Source organism: Brugia malayi (assembly GCF_000002995.4).
Source record: "Brugia malayi strain FR3 genome assembly, contig: Bm_v4_ChrX_scaffold_001, whole genome shotgun sequence".
Classification (NCBI taxonomy): Eukaryota; Metazoa; Nematoda; class Chromadorea; order Rhabditida; family Onchocercidae; genus Brugia; species Brugia malayi.
The window spans coordinates 16369058-16394160 of NW_025062479.1; the positions used below are offsets into that span (position 1 = coordinate 16369058).

General features: G+C 27.8%; 2 protein-coding genes across 4 annotated transcripts; both read left to right on the plus strand.

Moving 5' to 3' along the window:
* Positions 1-3906: 3906 nt before the first annotated feature.
* On the plus strand, positions 3907-11521 carry Bma-cul-3 (the record flags this gene model as incomplete). 3 transcript variants are annotated; one of them, XM_043075069.1, is made up of 19 exons in its annotated part: positions 3907-3956; positions 4245-4325; positions 4734-4839; positions 5838-6035; positions 6311-6417; positions 6615-6782; positions 6983-7229; positions 7441-7537; positions 7742-7902; positions 8029-8205; positions 8422-8504; positions 8681-8768; positions 9085-9195; positions 9269-9505; positions 9741-9866; positions 10272-10389; positions 10642-10760; positions 10928-11020; positions 11390-11521. In XM_043075069.1, the coding sequence occupies 19 exons, from the start codon at positions 3907-3909 to the stop codon at positions 11519-11521; spliced, it is 2499 nt and encodes an 832-aa protein (XP_042931003.1). The 3 variants fall into 3 exon arrangements, with proteins under 3 accessions (XP_042931003.1, XP_042931004.1, XP_042931005.1); XM_043075070.1 differs by lacking the exons at positions 3907-3956; positions 4245-4325 and having other exon boundaries at positions 4744-4839; XM_043075071.1 differs by lacking the exons at positions 3907-3956; positions 4245-4325; positions 4734-4839 and having other exon boundaries at positions 5844-6035.
* Positions 11522-19521: 8000 nt separating this feature from the next.
* Bm3372 (Uncharacterized protein) lies at positions 19522-24463 on the plus strand (the record flags this gene model as incomplete). The annotated part of the gene is made up of 7 exons (XM_043075072.1): positions 19522-19623; positions 20632-20826; positions 21402-21526; positions 21984-22208; positions 22589-22779; positions 23732-23848; positions 24444-24463. 7 exons carry the CDS (start codon positions 19522-19524, stop codon positions 24461-24463), a joined length of 975 nt encoding a protein of 324 aa, XP_042931006.1.
* Between the last annotated feature and the right edge of the window lie 640 nt (positions 24464-25103).

A 25103-nucleotide genomic window follows, 5' to 3' on the forward strand; every position in this document is an offset into this window, starting at 1 on the left:
CCAACAAATGTTTACTCTCTTTTCATTTAAATCTCAATCTTTGCTGTTATTATGGTCGAGATCATTCTCTGCTCTTCTTATCATACTCTTTTTTGCTTCGTTGTAGCATGATACTTCACAATTACTTCCCACCAATCTTTGTCGTCTCTTTATTACTAACCCACCTCATCGCTACCAATGCCTACTAGTCTTCTAGATACTTAACTGCCCGCCATTGCCCGAACTCTTCGCAACTACCCCATCTCTCGCCCACTACACCGATCAACTGCTTTCTATCTTTATAATGTCATGTTGATAGAATTTCTCCTGCTTGTGCAACGATGATGACGTTGACCACAACAATCAAGCCACTCAGTGAAAATAAAGCAGTCATACAATTCGTTTCCGCTGCACAAATTTTTGGCCCAAAAAAGCATTTGAGTTTGAAATAGTTGCAAAGAAAAAACCGGACTTCCAGAAATCTAAAGTTAAATTTGATCCAGAATCACCCGGTCTCAATAATTACAAAGCTACATCTAAATTTTTTACATTTCCGATAAATTTACATTTCCGATATAAATTTACATTTCCGATAAACTATATTTAAGTTAATCTATTAAATTTTACTTGTAGACTAAATCAATTTTCATTTGACTTAATAGTCAGTAAACTGGTTCTTACCTATAAAAATAATGCTAGCATTATGTTTATAGCTTATATGAAGTTCCGGGAAGTGTATTTGTGGATTTCTTTTGTAGCCACTTCTTATGTCTCTTGCTAGAGACTATCAAAGTATCTGTAAAGGAATAATTAAGTCATATGAAGGGAAACAAAATGATGCAATAATTGATTCAACAGTATAGTGTGTGAAAGGACGTAGAAGTGCGCATGGAGAAATTTCAATTTTTAAGAAATCTCTTCCAGAAAGTTTATCTCTAATAACGTTCTCAGACTAATAAGATTTGAAATTCAAGCAGGATTTCAATTATTTTTGACTTGAATTATACGAAATCAATAATGAACCCTATTTGAAAGCCTATGATACATTATTGCATTCTGAGAATCGATTGGAAACGAAATAGCACGATGTTCAAGAATAGAATTATGAAGATGGACCAATATAAGGGAGAGGTTTTTTCCTGAAAAAAAATTTGAAAAAAAAAATTCGATCAGTTAAACCAATCATTATGATTATTGAAATATTCCTTCTACCATAATTTAGAACTAAATATGGCTTAACAAAAGGTACTATTAAATTGAGCTTTACTGCAAGAAATTTTCTCATATTTCAACTAATACTTTTATACATCATTACTATGATGCAATCAATATTATTCAAAAATAATCATGCGTCAAGCACACCCTTAACGCAAAATCAATCTTTCTAAGATTAATTAAAGCCTGAGAAAGTCCCAGATCTATAAAATATATAAATAATATAGGAAAACAAACAAAGGGGAAAAAATGGAAATAATATGGCTTGCTAAAGACAATTGCTTCTTGATGTAACATCAAACAGTTTGTCAACCCAAGTTCCGTTCATTAATCAGAGATTAGTTTCGCTGAAAGAAAAAGATCAATTCCTTAAAATTACACTTACAACAATTGATAACGACAGCGATCGAATATCAATGGATGAGCTAAATGAAATGAATTGACGACCGGAAGTTTGATTTTCACTGATACGCAGTGGATTGTAGCAAATGAAGGTAATGTTTTCCACGGGAAATATATCCTATTATCCAGAGTGAAATAAAAATAGTAATTTAACGGAAGATTACAATAAAATAATCAGAAACTAAGTATTAACAAAATTGAATACAATTTAATAGATGGATAGTGCTTAGTAACCAAATAGCAAATGAATATTTTAAATTAATATTTGAAAATATTTCCACTTTCATCAAAGAACGAATTCAATAGCTTTGTCATGCGTCAACCAAAAAAATTTCATAAAAGCCACAAGCATGATAGCAGAAATTTCATAGTCATGATATTATGAGAATGATTTTTAAATACGATATCTCGTAATCATGATACCTTGAGATTATTTTGATTATGACTTACACAATCATGAAATATGAGAATGATCTTTAATTATGATATTTTAGAGTTAGAACAAACTGGCATTGTTTTTAGTTAGGAAGAGATATTGCACAAAAGCGAAAATTTCGACAGCTTCATAAATATAACTATTAGAAGATGAAAACCATAATTTTTAGATAAGAAAACACCTTGAAAATTGAATTTTGGCTAATCTGAATAAAAGAGGAAACAATAATACAAAATATAATATAAATTTTAATTCACTATATACAATTTTAAACAAAATGGAAGATCAAAATTTCTAAGTGTGATTGACGGCACAAAAATAGGTGATGATTTCCTAATAACTATAACAAAACAATCTAAAATGAATAATACTAAATCGATTTCTCGGTTATTCTTGAGAGACTCAATATAAAAAAAAAAATTGATTTGAAATTCCCACTTGATGATCAAATAAATTTGATTTTTGGCTAATATGAATTAGCATGGGAGACAATAATATAAAATTTAATTCATTATAAGCAATTTTCAAAAAAAAAAATAATATTTCAGATACGTGATAGTTGTTTATACCAATCAAGTCATTATTTCATTCAAATTTATTGAAAACTAAAATAAAAAATGAAGAGAAATTTTCAAAAATCTACGGAGTATGAAAGAAATTTTTGCAACGTAGTTTATTCTAAGTGCTGTGAATTTCTTAAATTTACATTTTTATAAAAGTCCTTAGTTTCTAATTTCCGAGGAAATTTACTGTTCTCAGCTTGTCCCTTCTAAAATGGCATTTTTTTTCACCACAAATTTGAAACAAATTAATTTATATACAAACTTCATCATATATTGGCAAGTGATGTAAGTCGGATTTAACGTTAAACATCGGATGAAAACAAAAACGCTGCAGCTGGACAAAATGTGAGACTTGAAAATTGTAAATCGATGAAATTAGTTTCCCTTCCTTCTTTTTTTCTTTTCTTTTCCATTCTTCTTTCTCTTTCTGTCTCGCACCGATAACCAATTAAAATTATCTTACAGTAAAAAAAAAGGAAGAAAAGAAAAATTCGAAAAATTATTCTTTACCTATCAATCATCTTTCATTGAAATATTGGATGGAATGCATAAAAGTGCTAATTGTGATATCTTTATGCCTTCATAAATTATAAATTTCCAGCAATCATGATATCAAATTTCAGATGCAAGTGTCACACATTAATTAAATGATCAAATTTATGAAAATATTCGCTTTTGGTTACAAAAGCTTTTGATATTTCAAATATTATTCAAAACATTATGTAAAAATAATTCATTCACCATTTCCTGATAAGTTTTTCCATATAATATGAAAAAAGTTGAAAATTTATGAATGTTTTTATCAAATTAAAAAATTCCATTTTAATAAATATTGTAATCTCATATATCAAATGAATGGGTTATTCGAGTGGATGAAATAACCAAGTCGGCAAGTATTTGAAAAAGTGAAATTTACAAAGATATTTGCACCCTAGATAATTGTTTTCTGGAAAAAATTAGTTCATTTTATAATGGAATCGCGGCAACTTGAGAAGTAGCTTACAGCTATGAGAACTCTTTCCTATTCCCAGCCATGATATATCATCAAGGTAGAATCTTTAGATAAATATCCATAAATTTAATCAAATCTGAATTGATCAATTGCTGCAGAGTGACATTTAAAGTGAGATTCTCCCCCAAGATCTCCTGGAAGTTTAACAGTCTTTGCAAAGGATTACTTCTGAGATAAAAACAAAAAACATTAGAGACCAACCAATACTTTGAAATCCTCACTAAAAAATGGATGTCACGCTGCAATAGCTGCTGAAAAACTTGAAGTACTTGTTCGATGTTGGTTGTTTCTCATTGGACATGGAAATTGTTATCATCCGAGATTTCTCGGCAAATTTACGGTTTTTCCTGTGGGTTCTTGGTTAAAGTCTACTTGTAGTTCATTATTAAATAGTGAGGAATTTAAAGTCTTATTGAAAATGATCGTTTATATGGATCAAGCATCAAAGTAGTCTCATGTAAATGTGAAACAAATTGTGATTTTAATTGTCGTGAATTAAAAGTTTCGAATTCTATTAAAAAAAAATTGTTGTCATACGAAAAGACTTGAAATTCTATTGTCTTCATTTTTAAAAAAGAAAGTTTTGCACTTTATTACTTTCCTGTATTGTTGCTAGTGTATACATATTATCTTTTAGCGTGGTTCACGTGAAATTTTGGTTCACATCAAAGCTTACATCGCACTCACATATTGTTTCGCTTATTTCCCATAAAATGAAGTGAAGTCCTTTTTGTTTGGTACTTGGAACTTGGGATAATATGATTTGGAGATTTTTTAAGTGGGATAGTACGGTTTTGCTACATTTCATAGACATAAATTAAGATTCCGGCACCAACAACTGTTGCAGTATGTTTAACAAATGGTTAATTTGGTGTTTTCATTCTTTAAAATTAAAGATGGAATGTATATAGTAGTACCGCTAGATTAACTTCAGTAATATTACCATATTCTCTTTTTGCCTGTATTTTTCTTCTTGATTAGATGTGAGAAAGAGATATCAATTATTATATGAGTTTTATGTAGCTGTCGCTAAAGAAAAAATCAGATTGTTGAGAAATTTTGTTTTAATTCGTATTTACTCCCTTTCCAGTCATCAGTGTTATTTAAATTATTGAAGCATTTTTAGTGTTTCACGGATGAATCGATCGACACCATCAAGGAGCACTCCAAATGGTGGCGGTAGTGGCAGTGGTGGTCCATCGGGCAACAAAATGCGAATTCGAGCTTTTCCGGTACTGTGGAAGATTATTTTTTCTACAGTTCCGTAGATTTTATTGAGAATTTCCGTATTTGGAAGATGTAGATAAAACTAGGCATATTTGTTCAATGAAAGAATTTACACTGAGTTATTCATCGGTTTACCCAAATGTTTGTTTTTTTTTTTCTAAATAAGCTAAAAAGGATTAATGCCGTATTTATGCTCTGTTCTACATTGGACTATCTTACTCCTTAGCTTCTATGGTTTTTACCGAAAATTTCTTTATATTGGAAAAATGTGCATAATCCAGTAAACAAAGTATTCAACATTATGTCAAAAAAAAAGATAGAGAACCAAAAAACATTTATTTAATTCAGTGTATTTATTGACTTTATTTTTATGTTGGTATTATAGTTTTTTCGTGCGGTTGTTCAAGGAATTTGACTCATAAAACTTGGCTTATTCAAAATGCATTCACAGTTTAATTCTATTAGGAAACTTCTTGACGAATTAATCACCCATGATGACCGTGTTACATTATGTCACAGACAGCAGCTAACGGTGCTTAAACTACTATGAGCTCACAAATTCAGATCAGAGATAGAATGTTGCTTTCTTCCATATCATTAGCTGAAGTGTTATTTAAGTGAATTTCCAGTATTAGATGAGATGAAAGATGAAGAATAGCTATGTCATAGTTTTACAGTTACTTAATGAATTTCTCAAGAAATCTAATTTTTACTTTATATATACATGGTATTTACATTAGTTATCTACATGTGTTCTCAATATTTGATGGATTTTATCCGATGTGTTATGTTTATCTTATAGGCTTCTTAAACTGTTACTTTCAGCTTATCTCTGGAAAATTAAAACTAGAAAGGTGGAAGGATTCACTTTTGTTGGATAGGAAGAAATGAAAGAATAGAATTAGAATTGAACTGGGATTGTTTTGCTGAGCATTTGGTCATTGTTTCAAAAATTAGATTGAAGAACTTGGATACTATTTCCTGCTAGCCATGATCTTTGCAGACAACAATGGATGAAAAATATGTACAACAGACATGGGATTTGTTAAAACGCGCTATTCAAGAAATTCAACGGAAAAATAATTCTGGTCTCAGTTTTGAGGAACTTTACCGTAATGCCTACACGATGGTACTGCATAAGCATGGTGACAAACTTTATTCTGGTTTAAAACAAGTCGTTATTGAACATCTGCAAACAACGGTTTGACTTCTTGATCTGTTATGAAATTTTGAATTACTTAAATTGAATTGAAAACACTGGTAAGATTTCATTCGTAATTCCATAAATAAAATTTCAGTTCTATTTACGCTATAGATTTGTTAAATTGTGTTTGCTAATTTACGGAATACCTTTCCAGATTGTTCAGTTTTGTATTAACTTAGATATTTCTGATCTTGTGGAAAGTTTTTTTTTTCCTTCTTTATCATTGTTTCGTATACTGCCGTTTACCTTTTTTTTTTTTTTTTTTTTTATAGGTTAGAAACGAAGTGCTAGCAGCAATTAATAGTAGTTTTCTGGAAGTGTTGAACGTAGCATGGCAAGATCACATTATAGCTATGGTCATGATTAGGGATATTCTCATGTGAGTTGTTTTCAGCATTTGATTAAGATCATTTCATTTTAGCTAAAAATCCTAAAATATGTTTCGAAGACGTTTGACATATGTGCTTTGTTAAAACTCCAATGTTAAGAAGAAAAGTGTTGCTAAGATAATGGGAGAAGAAGCAGTTTATTTTGCAATACATGATTTAAATTTAAATTTAAGCTGACCGATTCCAGGTATATGGATCGAGTTTATGTGCAGCAACAAAATGTTGATCCTGTTTACAACTTGGGTCTTATTCTGTTTCGGGATGAAATAATTAGATATGGGACACTAGGCGACACTCTGCGTAACATATTGTTGAAAATGATTGCTGCTGAGCGGGGAGGGGAAATCATTAATAGGTATTTTCTTCTTCTGTGGTCTTGAATTTGATTTACATATGGTCACATATGCATGGGATGCGACAACGTGAAGCCTACACAAATATTGTTCATATATTTTACATTTTTCCAAACAGTCATTATTTCTAAATTCGTAATGTTGAAATGAGCGAGGTGATTAGAAATCAGTGGAATTAAGTTAATCAGTAATACTTTTGCAGAATTGGAGTGAAAAATGCATGCAATATGTTGGTAGCATTGGGCGTCGATTCACGGCGCGTTTATGAAGAAGAATTTGAAGAACCATTTTTACGTGTCTCAGCAGAATATTATCGTGCAGAAAGTCAAAATTTTTTGCTCGAAAACTGCGCATCCGTTTATGTTAAAAAAGTGGAAGAATGCTTAATGGAGGAGTCAAATCGAGCAAAAATGTATTTGGATAAAGGAACAGAACAGAAAATACTTGACGTATGTAGATGACTGGTATTTTTTTAAACTAAAAGCAGTGTGAACTGTATCATACTGGTATTCAAGGTTATAACTTAGAACAAAGAAAATTTTCTTACGTCGTATTCCTTTTCTCAATTAGAAAATGAGGAAATAAAACTCTTACAAGTCAGCCATTTTTTATAAGCAAATAGTTCCTCTTTGAAATGTGAGAAACTTTACTTATTTAAAGGTTTTGGACGAAGAGCTAATTAATAAGCATATGATGACAATTGTGGAAATGGACAATAGTGGTGTTGTACATATGCTCAATAATGATCGAATTCATGGTAACAGAGTTATTTTAGTCTTTTTTTCTTGCCTTATTAAAAGCTCATTTCGGCTGGTTAGATGGTACTGAATTCAGACATGCATCTTTATTTTTTGTTTTTTCATTGCATGTGATATATTGGTTTTTTAATATTAAAAAACAGTCATCGGATATTACTGTGTATATATTTTTTAAAGATTGAAGGGATATAATTTTGTTTTAGATTTACGTCGATTGTATATTCTTCTAAAACGAGTAAAGAAAGGATTACCAACGATGACTGATTGCATTAGCAGATATCTTCGGAGAAAGGGTGAATTTTTAGTCAATGAAAGTAGTGACCACGAACCTGGTACGTCGAAAAACCCGATTCATTACATTCAGGTAAGCTTCACGTGGTATATTTAATTGTAACCACCCTGTAGTCTTTTTTTTTTTTTTTTTGATTTTAAATATCATCTAGTACTCTCTTTACTTCTTTGAGAATTCAAAAAATATGAATTTTTTTAGGCATTACTGGATCTCAAGAATCAGTTTGATCATTTCTTGTTGGATGCTTTCGATAACGACAAAACCTTCAAACAAAAAATACAGAGCGACTTTGAATATTTCCTCAATCTGAACCCAAAAAGTCCAGAATATCTATCATTGTACATGGACGATAAATTGAAGAAGGGAATGAAACTTGTATGTCCTTTTTTCTCTTAAAATTCATGAGGAAAACCAAGTATTTTGCTTGTTTCATTTGAGCAGAGTGCTGTTTTTTTATTGAATCATCCAATAGAGATAACAAAAACGCATATTCATTGATTTTTCACCTTGAATTACATTTTACTTAAAAATATATAGCAGACATAGGGAATAATTTTCATTTCTAAATGAGCTAGTCGTTTTAAAATTTAGATGAATGAAAGTGAGCAAGAATCACTTCAAGACAAATCGATGGTGTTGTTTCGTTTTCTCCAAGAAAAGGACGTTTTTGAACGGTAAAGAAAGTTAATTTCCTTGAGAATACTGCCGTAATTTGTTTTCTTCTGATTCAAAAATAGTATTTGTTTCATTTGTTGGGTTTGACTGCTATACTGGTATGCAGTTAGAAAGCGCCATTCACGAAATAAGAATATGGGGATTGTACGTTTTCATCTTTTCTTTTTTTTTTCAGTTATTACAAGTCACATTTAGCCAAGCGTTTGTTGCTGCAAAAGAGTATGTCAGATGATGCAGAAAAAGCTATGGTTTCGAAATTAAAGGTACGAAAATTGCACCAAAAATGAATTGCTGAGTGGTCTTTTCATTGCTGTTTTTTTAGTTGAACAATTAATTTATATTTATTTAATTAAAAAAATTATTTCTTCAATTTTCTTAGTTGAAGAATTAATTTATACTCTGGAAGTTATAAATGATTCGAGTCTTAGATTCTAACTCAGACTACTAATTGATTTTGATAGTGTAATTTTTCTTGCATAAATAATGCAATTTTTAAACAATATCTTCAAATCATTTTTTTTTCTTTTGCTGGAAATATTCTTTATTTATCATTCTGTAGCAAATAGTGTGTTTTTTAAGACGGAATGTGGCTGTCAGTTTACATCGAAATTAGAAGGAATGTTCAAAGATATCGAGTTATCGAATATTCTGATGGGAGATTTTCGTGACTACAAGGAAAGAGCAGAAATTGTAAGTTTCTTTGTGGTATTCTGTCGACACTGTCTTATTGGAATTATGACTAATTAACTCTTTCACGTGTTAGGCACACGACTCAGTGGATATAACGGTGCGTGTTTTGACAAGTGGTTATTGGCCGACACAAGCTGCTCCGGATTGTGTATTACCACCAGTGGCAGCTCAGGCTTTTGAGAGTTTTAGGACATTCTATCTTAGCAAACACAACGGTCGTAAGATTTCACTAAATCCTATGCTTGGTCACGCTGATGTTAAAGCTGTTTTCTACGGAACAAATGCTAATGCGGAGGAATTAAGCCAGCAAGTAATAGATTGCGTAACTTTTTCGTAGCGAAAATAAAAATAACTTTATGCTATCAGGGTTTTACTAATCGAAAAAAACTCTTCTAGGATAAAGCTAAATAAAAATTTCATTTTCATTATTGACGCATTACTACTGTTTTTTCCTTTTCTCTTTTTCCATGAATAATTTGAATCTGTTGTATTTTTGCATGAAAATATATCTTTTGCATCGGCATTTTCTGGTAATTTGTTTTCAGGAATCGGATCTTGCCGGACCATCAGTTGCCCCTCGTGGCAAAGAGGAATACAAAATTTTGACTGTGAGCACATATCAAATGTGTGTTTTGCTCAGGTTTAATAATAAATCTAAAATAACTTTCGAGGTAGGCATTATCAACAACAGGATATGTCATATATATCATTTAAATTCAAAGTACTTCATATGTATCTTCTGTATATCATTTAAATTCTAAATTTATGCTAAGACTGCTCAAGTTCAAATGTTTAAATGTCATTTGAAATATTTAGCTAATTTTTTGGTATATATTCTGCTGTAATCTAGTATACATGTAGCGCATAGGAGTGTGAAAATCATCTTCCCAATACCCAAATATGTCCACTGTTTAATTGCCTACTTTTAGAATATTATTCAGTTTAATTGTAATCTTCCCGCATTTCTATGCCAAGCACCTAAGAAGGATGGAATTTCTTATGCGTTCAGAAACCATTTTTTAAAGTCATTTTTGTATCCGTTCTATCATTGCGCTTTTGCATTAAGCAACTTTAAGGAATTAGCAGCTGAGACTCAAATTCCTGACAAGGAATTAAAGCGATCATTGCTTTCTTTGGCAATGGGCAAACCTACTCAAAGAATTTTATGCCGAAAAGGACATGGAAGGGAAATCGGTTAGCTTTAAAATCTTTTAATTCCTGCTACGACCCTTCCATCATTTTAGCGTGCAACTGTGGTACTAAAAACTACTGTATATAAGTAACAACATCGACAGGGATTATATATTTAGAATTTGATCAACATTTCAATTCATGTTTCATTGATAACACCGGTCATCAAACACAGAATATTAAACATTTATCATCCCACAAATTAGCAGCATCGCTTTTTTTAAATTATAAATAAATGATTATGCATACTTTTAGAAAACAGTGATGAATTTTGGGTAAACGATGCATTTACCTCCAAGCTTACAAGAATAAAAATTCAAATGGTGTCAGGTCGAGCGGAAGCTGAACCAGAAAGAAAAGAAACACGCTCAAGAGTGACTGATTGTTTATTTCTTTGTTCTTATTTTTATTTTATTGGAAAGTGCTAGTGATCAAGTATGACAATTTCGATTTTGCTAAAAAAAATGAATTAATAATTGTTAGCAACAGCTATTAATTTAATTCTGAAGCAGGATGTTTTTTAATGGTGATAGCCTTTTAGATAGATGAAGATAGAAAACATGAGGTTGAAGCAGCTGTCGTGCGAGTAATGAAGGCGAGGAAGAAGTTATTGCATAATGTTTTGGTTGCAGAAGTTCGTTATTATCTTTTGACCCTTTTTGTTTTGCGTCTTTTTTTATGGCAGATCCGGTTTTTCATGTGGCCTTTTCGGACAATGACAGCTCTCTGACTGTTGATTTTTCAGTTTCTTATGCGGGTTTTTCTTTTTGATCACATTGCTATGATCCGTTTAATGTATGGTTTTAATGTGAGATGATTTTCAGTAATTTTCATCAATTGCCCGTGATTAAATGTTAATTTTGCGTATTGATGCTTCCCTATTTCCTTGCATGTGTGGCTTCAAAATCTATAGTTTATATCGTAACTATTTCAGATTAAAAAGTCTTTGAGTTTTGGTTGAATTAATTTTTTTTTTTTTTAACTTTAACTCATCAAATTTTAGGTAACTCAACAGCTAAAGCATCGTTTTATGCCGAATCCACAGTTAATTAAAAAACGAATCGAATCGCTGATTGAGCGTGACTATCTGGCTCGTGACAAAAACGATCATCGTTGCTATGAATATGTCGCATAATTTCAAGCGATTGTTTCTGATGTATTTATTTTGCATGACTTCGGCGATCTTTGTTTAGCCTTTTGATGATGATTTTGTCACATGAAATTTGATTGAAATTAAAAGAGAAGGTTGTACAAATGTTGGACAAAAGCTTGAAAATATTTGATTTATTTGATAGCTGGTATGAGAAAGGAATTATTATTATTTTTTTTTTTTTTTTTTTTGGGGGGGGGGGGGTTATTGGCTATGTTTTTTTGATTGAGAGAATGATAATTTTGAAATAAGTTTAAAATTTTTTGTATTACAACAAATGCGACGTTGATATTTTTACTTTTTATTCATTATAAATAATTAAAATTCCACTTGAAGGGTCATCACTATGACTTTCACAAAACAGCGCTTTAATTGATAAGTATATCAAACTAGACAACTGGGTATCACGCTGTTAAAATTTATTGTTCTACTTTATTTTTCTGCCGAAGTTAATGATTCATATGAATTATTAATAACTGCAATTAGAAATATGTTGAAGAAGGTATTGTCAAATGGAATGATATAGGGTTTTTCATATATCACATCACTGTTTATTGTTCCCAATAGGATTTATCCGTTGCATCATTATTCGTTGTTTGCTGTAATCTGCTTCACAACATAGCGTCTGTTTTGATCCTCCCCACAATTTGTTAGGCTTATTGCGAAATTTGTTACATTTATTTTCAGGCATAAAACGAAGTACCGAAATACTACGTTCTGTCATAATGTTTTTGTTTTTCTGATCAAAAGGATGAAAGGATAGACATTATTTGAATTAATTTAGGGTTGTTATTCATTTATGTTATTTGTTTCATTTGTAATTGTGCGTACTTATCCTTTTGAGGAAAAAAAAACAAAATTCTGCGCTAAGCGTGTAACTTTTATCAGTAGTGAATGTTTTTACTTTTCTCACTGATGATCACAAATCTTCCTCTTCTTTTTTTGTCGCATTTTTGCATCTTCTGATTCATTGTAGCTAGCAAATCGTGCTAATCATGTACTTTCTTTTTCTTTTTTTCATATAATTGTTTAAATGGAAAAGATGTGAAAATGATCTGCTTTCCTTAAGGTTTATACGATGATACAAATTAAGTCTTCTATCATTACTACTAGATGTATTCATTGTTCGATTCTTTCGTTTAGAAATTAATGTATGCAGCATCGTTACATATGAATAATGCTGTTGCCTTTTTTTTTTTTTTTTTTTTTTTTTTGGTAAATCTGCCACTGAAAATTTTAGATTACTGAATTTTCACAAATCAAAAATTATTATTAAACTAAGTTTCCCCATAGAAGATAACAGAATTTTGGAAAAGTTCATTTATTTCCTCAAGATTCTCGTTTTTATCATTCCATCAAATGAGGAAAGGGGCGAAATTGTGTTTAAATGTTGTATAGCAAAGGAGATCATAGGCTTGTATTAAATATTTTCATTATCCAGGAACTCTAGTTCCCTTCCTGACGGGTGAGTAAGTTTTGCCAATGAATTCCAATACATGGTTTAGTTTCGGAAATTTTTGTGATTCTTAATTCATTATAAAATACCGAAACTTCAAAAAAATTGAATCAGTTGAATTTTCCTGTTACTCTTACAGTCCTTTTTCAGTTAAAAGAAGAGGAAGGCAATGTATATTGAAACAATACGTGGTGTTGGTGATGTGAATGTCAATGATTCACTTTGAATTAAAATCATTCTTGTAAAGGGAGGGAAGAAATACGGATAGTTATGAATTGTAAGATTTGTAAAATTTCTTCAATATTTATTTTGCATTTCATTTTTTGATAACTTTCTATTTATCTCTATTATCAATTCATTTTTGGTAGAAGTCCATTCTTACCTTGCAGTTAATGAGGTGTTTTTTTTTTTTCTTTTTGATGACAAAATATAGGATTCGTCCGAGTAATGAATGAAATTGATAATAATAAAGTAACAATAGCATAATAAAAAATGGTTGTGGTAACTATGTTTTGTTGCTGATTGTTATGTTATCAAATAGTGATAACATTAATGCTTGGCGTAAAACAATATTATTGGTGATAGAGGTCCCGTAAATTGAATGAATTACACAGTAGTCTTTTTCTTGAAAAATGAAAAATTATTTGAAATAATTGGAAATGCTAGTAGTCCACTCTGTGATACCATATATCAGAATCATCATCCTAGCGAATAATGCTATCAGTGCAGAAAGTAGGGTTCGTCCAAGTAATGAGTGTTATATTGTTAATAATAACTAATTATCATTTATGATATTTATTATTAACTATTTATGATAATTATTATTTATTATTAATTATTTGTGATAATTATTCTAGTAGTGCACAACTTTTATTTTAACTGATATTCTCATATAATTTATTCATATCCTGATTTATAATTAATGTGGTAAGGGGAGAGAAAACATGGAAGTTTGGTGAAAATATGAGGAAACAAAAATTGATCGAAATTTTTCAACTCTTAAAATCAATTAATAATACACGAATATTCCTAAAATGGTAATTTAATTATTCAATATTAAAATTAAACCTTGGATTGAGTAAATTAATTGATAAGTACTTATGATATGATTTAAATAGCCACATATTTCGCTGTACGTCATTTATCATTTAATATAACTTCAAAATGTCATAAATTAATGAAAGGAAGAGAAATAATGAAAAAAAGTGAAGGGTAAAAGCAATAAATCAATCGTTATCAGACTATTTGCATAAATTTCATTCTTCTCTTCAATTATCGTCACCAAGGATACGTGTCGTGAATAATTTAATAATATAAATCTTTTATTCTTTTCTGTGGTATAATATTGAGCGGAATAATTAGTATAATCATTAATAATTTGCGTGAAAGACACTTCAAGCATTGTTTCCGTAAGATTTGTTTTCTTTTTTTTCTTTTTTTTTCTCTTCCTAATTTCAATTATTCATATCATTCACTTTTTAATCACCTATTTTTTATATTCATCTTATGATACTTCATTCCCGGATTTCTTCCATTTTATTCTGGTTGTCATTCCTTTTCATTTTCACATATTCAATTAGGTTGTTTACATCACTTCCGAATATGTATTGTTGTTTATGAAATGGATACAACTATAGTATTATCGTGAAATGAATATGAAAGAAAAATAACCTAAAAAAAATAGTGTTGTGTTTTTATATTAGTAAAAAAAATTTCCTTGTTTATGATCCAGAAAAAAGGAAGAATGGAGGTATTAAAAATAGTTAATATTTACATTAATTTTCCATTTTTTTGCCTTTTTTTTCTTAATTCTTGTTAAAACTTTTTTTGATCTAGTCATTTCTGATTCTTTAGAGAAAAAAGAAAAAAATTTTTTTCTCAAGTAATTTTATCGAATTTTTTCGGTAGCATTCGTTTTTCCGAGTTCATAATTTATCATTTTTCATTTTTTCTTACGAATGTTAATATTTTGAAAGTTTACTTCGTTAGTTTACAAACTTTTAGATTCATTTTGCAGTAAGGAAAATGATTAAAATGATAATAGCATATTGAAAATGAAAAGAAAAAAATTATACAATACGAGTTAATTTGTTAAAAATACTTCATTAACCAGCGGTGTTCAATTAATTAGTTAAATATATGAAATAATTAGCAGCAATTGATATTTGCTCATTGTGGCAGTTTCAAATACTAGAATTGTGATAAAGTCCACGAAAACAAATCATTAATTATTCATTCCATTTCTTTTCATTTTTTCATTTTCCCTTTCTTTACTACAGCATTAAATTTTCAATGCTTCTTTTTAGCTGTAAATTATTTAAAAGATATTAATCAACAACTAATATACTAATTGGTTTGCAAAAATTTTACTTACTTTTCTAATTTAAAAAAACGAAATACACTAATGATGTAAAAATGATGTATTCTAACTGACTAACAATTTTAAAAATCATAATCAAAATTTGTTGAAATACCTAATGTCTAATAGAACTATAAAACAACCTTGTTAACATTCATCGTTGTTATTGATGAATGTTAAGAAAATTAAAAACAAACAACTCAAAGAAATAAAATACATTTGTAATCATTATTTCATTAGTCATTTCTATTATTTCATCTGATGTACATTTTGAACAGAAATTTTTTCCTTCCATTTCACATCATTTTTTAATTAAAGTATACGAAAATAATCCAGTCATTGTTTTCATTATTAAAACTATTTCTTCTGGAATTTTGGAAAACATTTTAAATTATTTGTTTGCAACATTCATTTGTTGAAGCTTATTTGAAATGATGCAAATACATTTAAAAATTCCTTTTTCTTCTGTAGTTTTGAATGCTTAGTAATTATTCATGACAAATTAAATAGATATTTTGATTTAAAATATCTAAGAGCTCTTTTTTTAAAGAAAAAAGAGAATAGTTTGAAATATGGCTAAAATGAATAGGAAGAAATGAGAAAATTTATATGAAGAATTTTAAATAATGAGAATTTGAAATGGATTGATTAAGAGTAGCATTAAAAATGTAATTTAAAGTTTGAATAGTTATCTTGATTGCAGTTTCATATTTGGAGTTTTGGAGAGTTTAAAATGATATCTCTATATTCATTTAAAGAGTATTCATTGCTTACATTTCAATCGGAAATTATTTTTCGCCAAGAATTAGCAAAAAACGATTAAGTAGAATGAAAAAAGAATGTTGAAGAGAATGAGCAAAAGAAATTTGTTAGACGAAAGACGAAAACAAATGGATTACTTATACTTATTTATTTATTTACTTACTTAAGTCTTTTACTACTTATGTTTCATTCATTTATTTAATCAATACTTTATTTTGCATTGTTATGCAGATTCAGGTATATGTGAAATACATATTGTGTCCAATCTAGACAATATTCCCAGAAACATGCAGGCCGGAAATCAATGCATTTCGTTATGGTCATTTTCATCTTCCGTTTTTGCAATTTCCCAGCCTTTGCATTATAATTTCCGGAGCCATCGAAAATTGAAATGCCTGGCTGAGATAAGATGAAACTATATAAGCTCAGTATTTGTTCAAAAAATAAAATTTGATCAATGATTTATTACTTACGTATTTAAATATTGTTTACTCATTTATTTATTAATTTTAGGTGCAAAAATAGTCCACGTTAAAATAAAAAAATCCAGTTCCTTCCCAAATATTGCTGTTAGAAATTAAATATTGGTAATCAATGTGTTTTTTGTTTAATAAAGAATTGTTGAATAAATAAATGAAACACTTCATAAATTATGTTCTTATGTTATTGAAGATAATAAAACCATTTCTTATTTACTGCTAAAATTTTTTAATAATTAAAAGAAATTAATTGAAATCACCACACAAGCATTAGGAAATTCCCATCTATTCCTAATTAAAATGTTCATTCAGTTTCGTCCTAAATACAAAACAATTAATAAGCAACAAATTAGTCAGTAAAATTTTTCAATTTATTTGCTATTGTCTGTTTATTGTCTGTCGATTTTTTCGCTTTAGATTTTGGATGTTTTAATTAAATATAGCACCATTTTGATTTTCTTGCTGCTATTTTTGATCTGACCATTGCTATTATCGTTGTATGATCTTTTTAAATTATTAATTTTTCAGTTACGATGAAAAATTTTACATAAGAAATTGGTTAAATAATTTGCGAAAGAATAGTGGAAGCGTTATCGTTAGCTTCACTCACCAATTTCCTATTACAACAAAACAGAATGATAGAGAAATTAAAAGTTAAATCACTGAAATTAAACATTTGTAAGCAAATGCTCACCAATAGCTATATAATCATATCACATAGAAAAGTTTCATCTATCAACCAATTTAGTTACTTTTGCTATTTATCAAGAGAAATATAACATTTGTGGCGCAATAAGATGAGAGGAAAAGAAGAAGGATACAAATTAGAGACAGAACTAATAAATAAATTATTAACCAATCAGTAAATTAATTAGTGCTTATTTGTTATAGATAATTTATGTATCTAATAGGTACTGCTGGAATCTTACTTGTAGAATTTCATCTTTATTTAAATTTCTCCAGTTATACCTATTTTTGTTCCTTTCTAATCAGAAATATCACAATAAGATCAAATCAATTGTTGCCATTTCATTTTACAGCAAAATAAAGTACTACAATAAATTTTCAACTTGATTTGAATTATCGTCGCGCATTTGCCGTGTTTAGTTTATGCACTCAGCTATGAAATTATCCATAACCAATAAAAGAGATTTAATTTATCTATATAAACAAATTATTTTGGAAACATTGCTGGAAAACAGCAATGCGTTTTGGTATTATTTTTTGACAAAATTTTTGTTTCTTATTTTTCTTCATTTCTTACTTTTTTAGACCTCTATGTATAAATATTATGTAAATATGTTTAAATATTTGTCAAATCTTTATTTAGTTTACGTGGCAGAAATTTATATTAAAAGATGGACAAAGAAAGAAATTGATAAGGAAAACTTTTATCGTTTGATAATCATCATTTATCTTCGTTTTTCGATAAATCATAAAATAAATAATTTAATTTGAAACAAAAAAAGAGAAGCAGAAACGGTAAATGGAGGAAGGAAAGGAGAATTTTTTGAAAGTAATGCTCAGAAATGAGCGGTAATAACATTTAATTGCTCGTCTGCAAAGGAAGAAAGATAAAAATAATTGTAAAAATTTAAATCATGAATTGGGAAATATCGTCATCATGACCGATAATTAACCTGGTTACTCTTTCATAAAGGTAATACTTTAAATAATCAAATAATATTTTTCAGCATTAACTGTAACATAAAATACGATACACGATTTTTTTTCGTCACTTTTCCAAATTAGATCGATAATGTCATATTTCAGGATTATATGCAAAATATTAAACTATTTAATGTCATATTTAATTTGTTCGCTTTTTTTTTCTCCTATCTCAACTATTTTAATCTTTAAATTTCTAAAAAATGTAGAATTTCAAAAAAGAAAGTATAGTATTTCGTAGATCAATAAAATCACACTGAAATGTTACAATATACTCATTCTAGTATAGTCTCTACTCATTTTTCTCATAGAACAGGTGCCAGCATATGTTGCCTACCTACTACTTCATCTTACTTTTTTTCTTCACTTTTCATCTTACCTTTACTATTTTATCATTTAGTGAATGAAGTAGCGGAAAAGAATTAGTTATGTTGATATGTTCGAATTTAAAATTGAAAATAATCATGAACGAATAATTGAAAGAATTGCATTTTTCATATACAAATGTATGAAACTTACAGTTTCACCTGTCAGGTATGCAAATTATTTCATTGCTTTATTTTTTTTTTACTAAAAAATTTGTTGCACTTATTTACTACCTTTTTATGACCTCTCATCTTTAACTTTTATTTATTAGTAAACCTAATCGTTTTCATCATCTATTTTCTAATTAAAATAATGTACATTTATTCGCAAGATTTTCTTTATTATTTCTAAATTTCTTCAAGCAATGAAGACAAATGTTCGAATTAAATGATTAAATTTGACTTTTAATTTTTATATTTGTTTTAAATTTTACTAGGATTATGCAATAACTAAATTTGAAACTATTTAAAAAAAATTTTTTTTTCAAAATAATGTTATTTCAAAGTGCATTACTTTATTATAGTGATAACAGATTTTGTAACTCAAAGAAGTTTAACAACTTTGTCAGAAAGTAATCCTTTATTAGCTGGAAGAGTGAAATAATTGCAGATACTATCATAATTAATTCAATATTGTACATCAGATTTAGTATCTCAATAATGGAATTTGATTCTATCTAAAACTTTCGTTTTTTTTATTATTCGTTTTTTATTTAAGATTTAACTCCTTCAAAATTTCAAGATTTGAAAAATTATCCCATGATAACTTATGTTTGAAATAATAATATATAAACGGTGTTACAAAAGAATTTGTAATTTCGTTTTTTCTTTCAGAATAAATTATCAAAATCTTTACAATGGCCTTAAATTCACAAATTTTTTTCATATTAGTACATATGACAACGGTAATGTTACTTGCAATTGTTGGTAATATATTTCTTATTTTCATCATATTTCGTGGAAATGCTGTCGTGAAACGACGTATATCACCGGTTCAGGTAAGATCCTTTCATTTTTAAAAAATATCATTTTTTATTTTCATGAATTAAGGCAAGAATCTTTCCATCTTTGCAATTAATTGCAATCACATAAAATATGCATTAACGGATTTATTTCATTTTTATTTCAGACAATTAATTCCTTTTTTAAATGGGATACAAACTTATACCTTACTAGTTTACAACTTTCCTACACACTTTAATTTCGTCTAACTTTCAGAAAATGCTAGTAATTCATGTTGTAGTTTTTCTTTTCAGATAAAATAATTTTTGGGAAAACAAGGGAAAAAAAAGAAAAGTTGATTGCTTGTTTGCAAGAGCAATTTAAAGTTGCCTGCAAATTAAAATTACTGCAACATACATTCAGAACAAAATCAAATTTTCCACTCAATTATGGTTAAAGCATGAAAATTTGGAAAAATGTGCAAATTGAAAAAACAAAAAGACTTATTGAAACTGATTTCTATATGCATAATGAAATGCAAACATTTGTATCGATTAAGCTCAGAAATCAATTCAAAATAAATGATTCACTTAAATTTGATTTCTTAAAATCAATTAAAATTGATATACGAAAAAAATAACTGTTTAAATAACTGTTGATCCGAACTGTATCATTTAAATTACTTTCATTTTCAGTATTTTGCATTCTAATTTCCGTTTTTAATCTGTCAAATTGACTTTGGAAATTAAGAATTTTTACCTGAACAATGTAAATGAATAATTAAAAATGATGACATTCTTCACGTGCGTATCTATATGTAATAACTTCAATGTAAAATAAGAATGATCTTCACCTATGTATAAACGTATACGTGTACAAATCTTTTTTTGCTAACAGAAAATGAAAGTTGCTTTAAAATTTATCAAAAATGGAATGCAATTTTTTTTTTCTCTTTTGTTTTTTTATAATCCCTAAAATAAGTAGATTAAAAAAAAGTGCAAAGGAAAAGTAATCAAAATGTATGAATGTAATACTTTAAAATTTTAGAATAATAATTTTTGCAGCTTTTGCTATTGCATACATGTGCTGCAGATTTATTATTTGCATTATTATCATTGGGTACCGAAATAATTATTATTCTGAGACATCCCGTATTTGATGGACCAGCTTGGTTATGCCAATTAATTAGATATCTGCAGATGTTCCCAATGTATACTAGTTCATTTTTATTAGTTGCTATAAGTTTCGATCGTTTTCAGGTTTCTATAAATTTTTTATTTAATTAAAATTTTTCCAACTTAAATTAATTCAGTTTTAAATATTTTGAAGACAAATAAAATAATTCAAACTTGCTATTGTAGAAATGAATGAAAACAGTCGTTTCTTATGCTTTTCTATAATTATGTACTAATATTTTGAATGAAAAAAGTTGAAAAATTTCTTCATATTTGCTCAGTTCATAATTATTGATATTTTTGAATCAAGGAATTGAAAAAAATCAAAGACTAAAGGAAATAAAACCTCAAAACAATGTAACATAGCTAATTAGCTAACTAATAGTCTTCTACAATTTAACAAAAAATTAAATTTGATCTAAAGCGAACTTATAAGAAATTTCTGAAGTCAAATTTCTGACAACTCTTTCAGAAAACTGAAAAAAGCAAAACAAAAACAGTGAAGAAAGAAAAAGGAAAAGAAAACAGGATGAAATTAAATAAATTTGGTATGAGAAAAAAAACAAGGAAGAAAGATATTGCATTAAATGAAAAGGATCAAAATTGAGATAAGACAAATTCATTAAATCAAAATTAAATACAATTTTACCCCCTTTCAGGCTATATGTCGTCCATTACAGACTTATTGCAGTGATCGTTATCGAAGACCAAATTATTTTGCAATAATTGCATGGATTACAGCTTTAATATGTTCCACACCTCAACTATTTATTTGGCATAAAACGTACGTTCAAGTTTTATTTTGTATAACTTTGTTAAATTATTAGTGAAAAACTGTTACATACTAACGCTATTTTTTTTTTTTTATTATTTTTTTTTTTTTCAACATTTCTGCAAGAAAAAAAAATAAATAACTGAAATATTGTTTGAAAAAAAAGGACACAAAAAAGGAAAAAAAAAAGAGAAATGAAATTTTATATGGAACGAAAAAGAATTGTGAAAGTTTGAATAATATAATTTAACACTTTAGTATTTAACATTATTTTAAAATAGCATTATTTGTCATTTTGTGTTACATTTTATTATTCCAACTCATGCATTTCAATTATTTTGCTTTTTATTATCTGAAATAAATTTATTAATGCAAAGTATCAAAAATTATAATTATTAATGTGATCATAATTTTTTTTTTAATTTTTAATAATTTATTAAAGAAAAAAGAAGAAAATCTTTCGTTATAGAAAATATGGTGAATGTGCCACAATATATGGACATGGTGTGTCCCTTTTGAAAAGTATTTATGTGATTAGTTTTAATACCATTGCTTGGCTAATACCATCAATGCTAGCAGCATTTTTTTATTATCGAGTTTGTAAAACTATTTGGTTATCATATCGTAATCAACAATTACTATTACAAATGTCTGACTCATCACCTATAAATAATAGCTATAAAAAAAATCCAAGGTAAAATGGAACATTAATATTACATTTATTACTAAGTAATTATTCAATATGAATATATATTGAAAAAAAAAAAAAAGAAAATTATCAACTTGATAACTAAGACAATAATATTCTTAATAGCATTGATTTTTCTTTTAATATCAATTTTGATAGCAATAATAACATATCATAGTACAGGAAAAAAAAAAGAATATTAATCAAATATTTTTTTGGTTTTTAATTTGTTGCCATTCAGCCAGGGAAATAAGAAGAATTATTAATAAAGAAAAATGTAAATTATATTTAATACTCTAAAACTCAAAAATGAAATTAAAAGGCTTCTTTTTAATAATAACTGAATTAAATGTAATTATTATATTAAAAGTATCCTTCTATTTCAGTCAAGAAACGAGATCTTATGTTGTTAGGTTACACAATGATTCGAGGCATTGCCGTCGACAGCTGATGAAGTTCAATCGCGATCGATTTCAAACCATTTGCTTAACAATGACTATTATTTTTTGTAATTTTTTCCTATGGGCACCATTTTGTGTGGTCAATGTTTTGCAAGCCGTCGTACCTCACTTATTGAGTAATTTAAAATTTTTGTTTAATTTGGTTAAAACTAATTAATTTGCAACAATTTGCATTATTTAAATTATTGAAGTATACAAATGATAACGAGATAAATAGCATGACAAAAATTGGATTGGAATATATTTTTCGGAATGAATATAAATTGATATCTTGCAAGTGGATAGATCCTAATTAGTGATGGTTTGATTTTACCAAACTGAATGGAATAATAAATAGCGGTTACCAATTTGAGGAAGCATTTTCAGGAATTACATTTGAACATATTGCTTAATTCCGCAGTTTATGAAATTACAAATAAATGACCATAGATTATTGAATGATTTCTCAAAGACAATCTGAGCATTAATTTAGCATTATCGGCATTAATAAATGTAGTAGGAAATAATTTCATCCTTCCTAAAATGAATGATGTCAAATTGGAATTGAAATAATTCTGTTTGTGAAATTGGATCATTTACTTTTAACAGTTGTGAAATAGGCGTTATTATTATTATTATCATTACCATCACTACTAATATTCAAATCCAACATTGCTTTTTTAGCACATGTGTGTCAGCCAGTGCAATAATTTCAAATTGGAATTTGTTGGAAATTTAGCAAAATTTTTTCCATTTTTCTGTCACAATTTTTCAATGGTAGCAACAAAATCGCATGTTTTAAGCGATAACAATAAAGTTTCAAGAAAATGTTCAATAACATTAGTTATCAAAAAAAAAAAATTCTGTTTATTTCATTAATTACACCTTAATTTTTAATTCTAAATGCCTCTTTTTTCTTATAAAAACACACGTGAAATTTAACAATTTTAGTGCAATATTGAAAAATTAATGAGCAAAGGAGTAATAAATTATATGCATCTTTTTATTTTTATTTTTTATTTTTTTAGAAACAAGTATTTGGGTTAAAAAAGATGAAATTGCTTCATCATTTACTTTATAGTATTACAGGTTCACAACTAATCACTTATATAGTTATATTGGGCAATTTAAATTCATGCGTTAATCCATGGATTTACATAATATTCAATAGAAATCAAGTTAAAAAGGCATTCACATTTACAAATGGTAATTGATTTCTGCGTAATTATACAAATATAATTTCTAAGAATTTCTCAGGAAAAAAAATGGAGAAAATATTTTTCAAAAAACTTTTCCAATGATTTTGCAATAATGCAAATAAATTATTTTTACAAATAAAAATTAAGGGAGAATGGAAATTATTTTATCAGTGCACTTGAAAAGAAAAATACTTCTAACTAATTAAATTAATTTTTTACTTTCTTTTAAACACACTTTGCCATATGTTTGCTGTTGTAATTTAGCATTACAATTTTGACAAATAACAAAAATTTTTATTTACTAAACAGTAACGATTTTAATTTTTTTTTCCTTCTTTTATATTACAAATTTTTAACCTTTTTCTTTCAAAGTTTTCAAGTCATCAGTTCATACAGATTCATATTTATCGCAAAAAAAAGGAAGGAAAAAGGGTAAACGAATGTTTCATTTGAAAAAAAATTGATACTGAAAAGAAATATATAATTTATTAATACTAATTTAATGCTACTTAATATTCTATTATGTATTCAAGAACAGAACTTAAACTTACTTTTCTGTTCTTTTTCCTTGATTTTGATATTTTAGAAAAATTTGATTGCAGACATAAATGGAATGAAATGATGAAAATGGATGACAACCAATGAAGAATTATTTACAAAAGTTTCTTATCTTATAAATTTATTCACTCAAATTTTTACAAAAATATCATTTATGAAAATTTTGCATAAAAATTACTCTGAAAATAATATTTCAATTATCATCATAATGGTTAGTAAAATTTATAATCACTTCACATTTCAATTCTGCAAAATTTAGTATCACTAAATTGTAAGTTGGAGTATAATTATTTGTTGTATATTTTCAACTCCTATTTGAAACAAATGTTTGATTGATAATGTGTTGTATTATTATAAGTGGTGATATATTATGAGTAGAATATCTATCTATATGATACTAATTACGCTAACAGTTTCCGATTTGATTTGAATTCAAAAACTTCTCAGTTTAATTTCCTGTCTGATTCACGATGCATTCATGATTTACTCATTAACATATCTCCTAATTAATCGTATTTTTACACATACTAACAGTAATTTTCGATAAACTATTATACTTTCAATTATATACCTTGCAGTCTTTTTTTCGTTAAAAAGGTCTATTTTTTAAAATTCGAATCCTCTTATTTTTTTCTTTAGCATAAAGAATTAATTACGGGTTTTATTATCAAATGAACAGAAATTATTTTAAATGAGATATTATT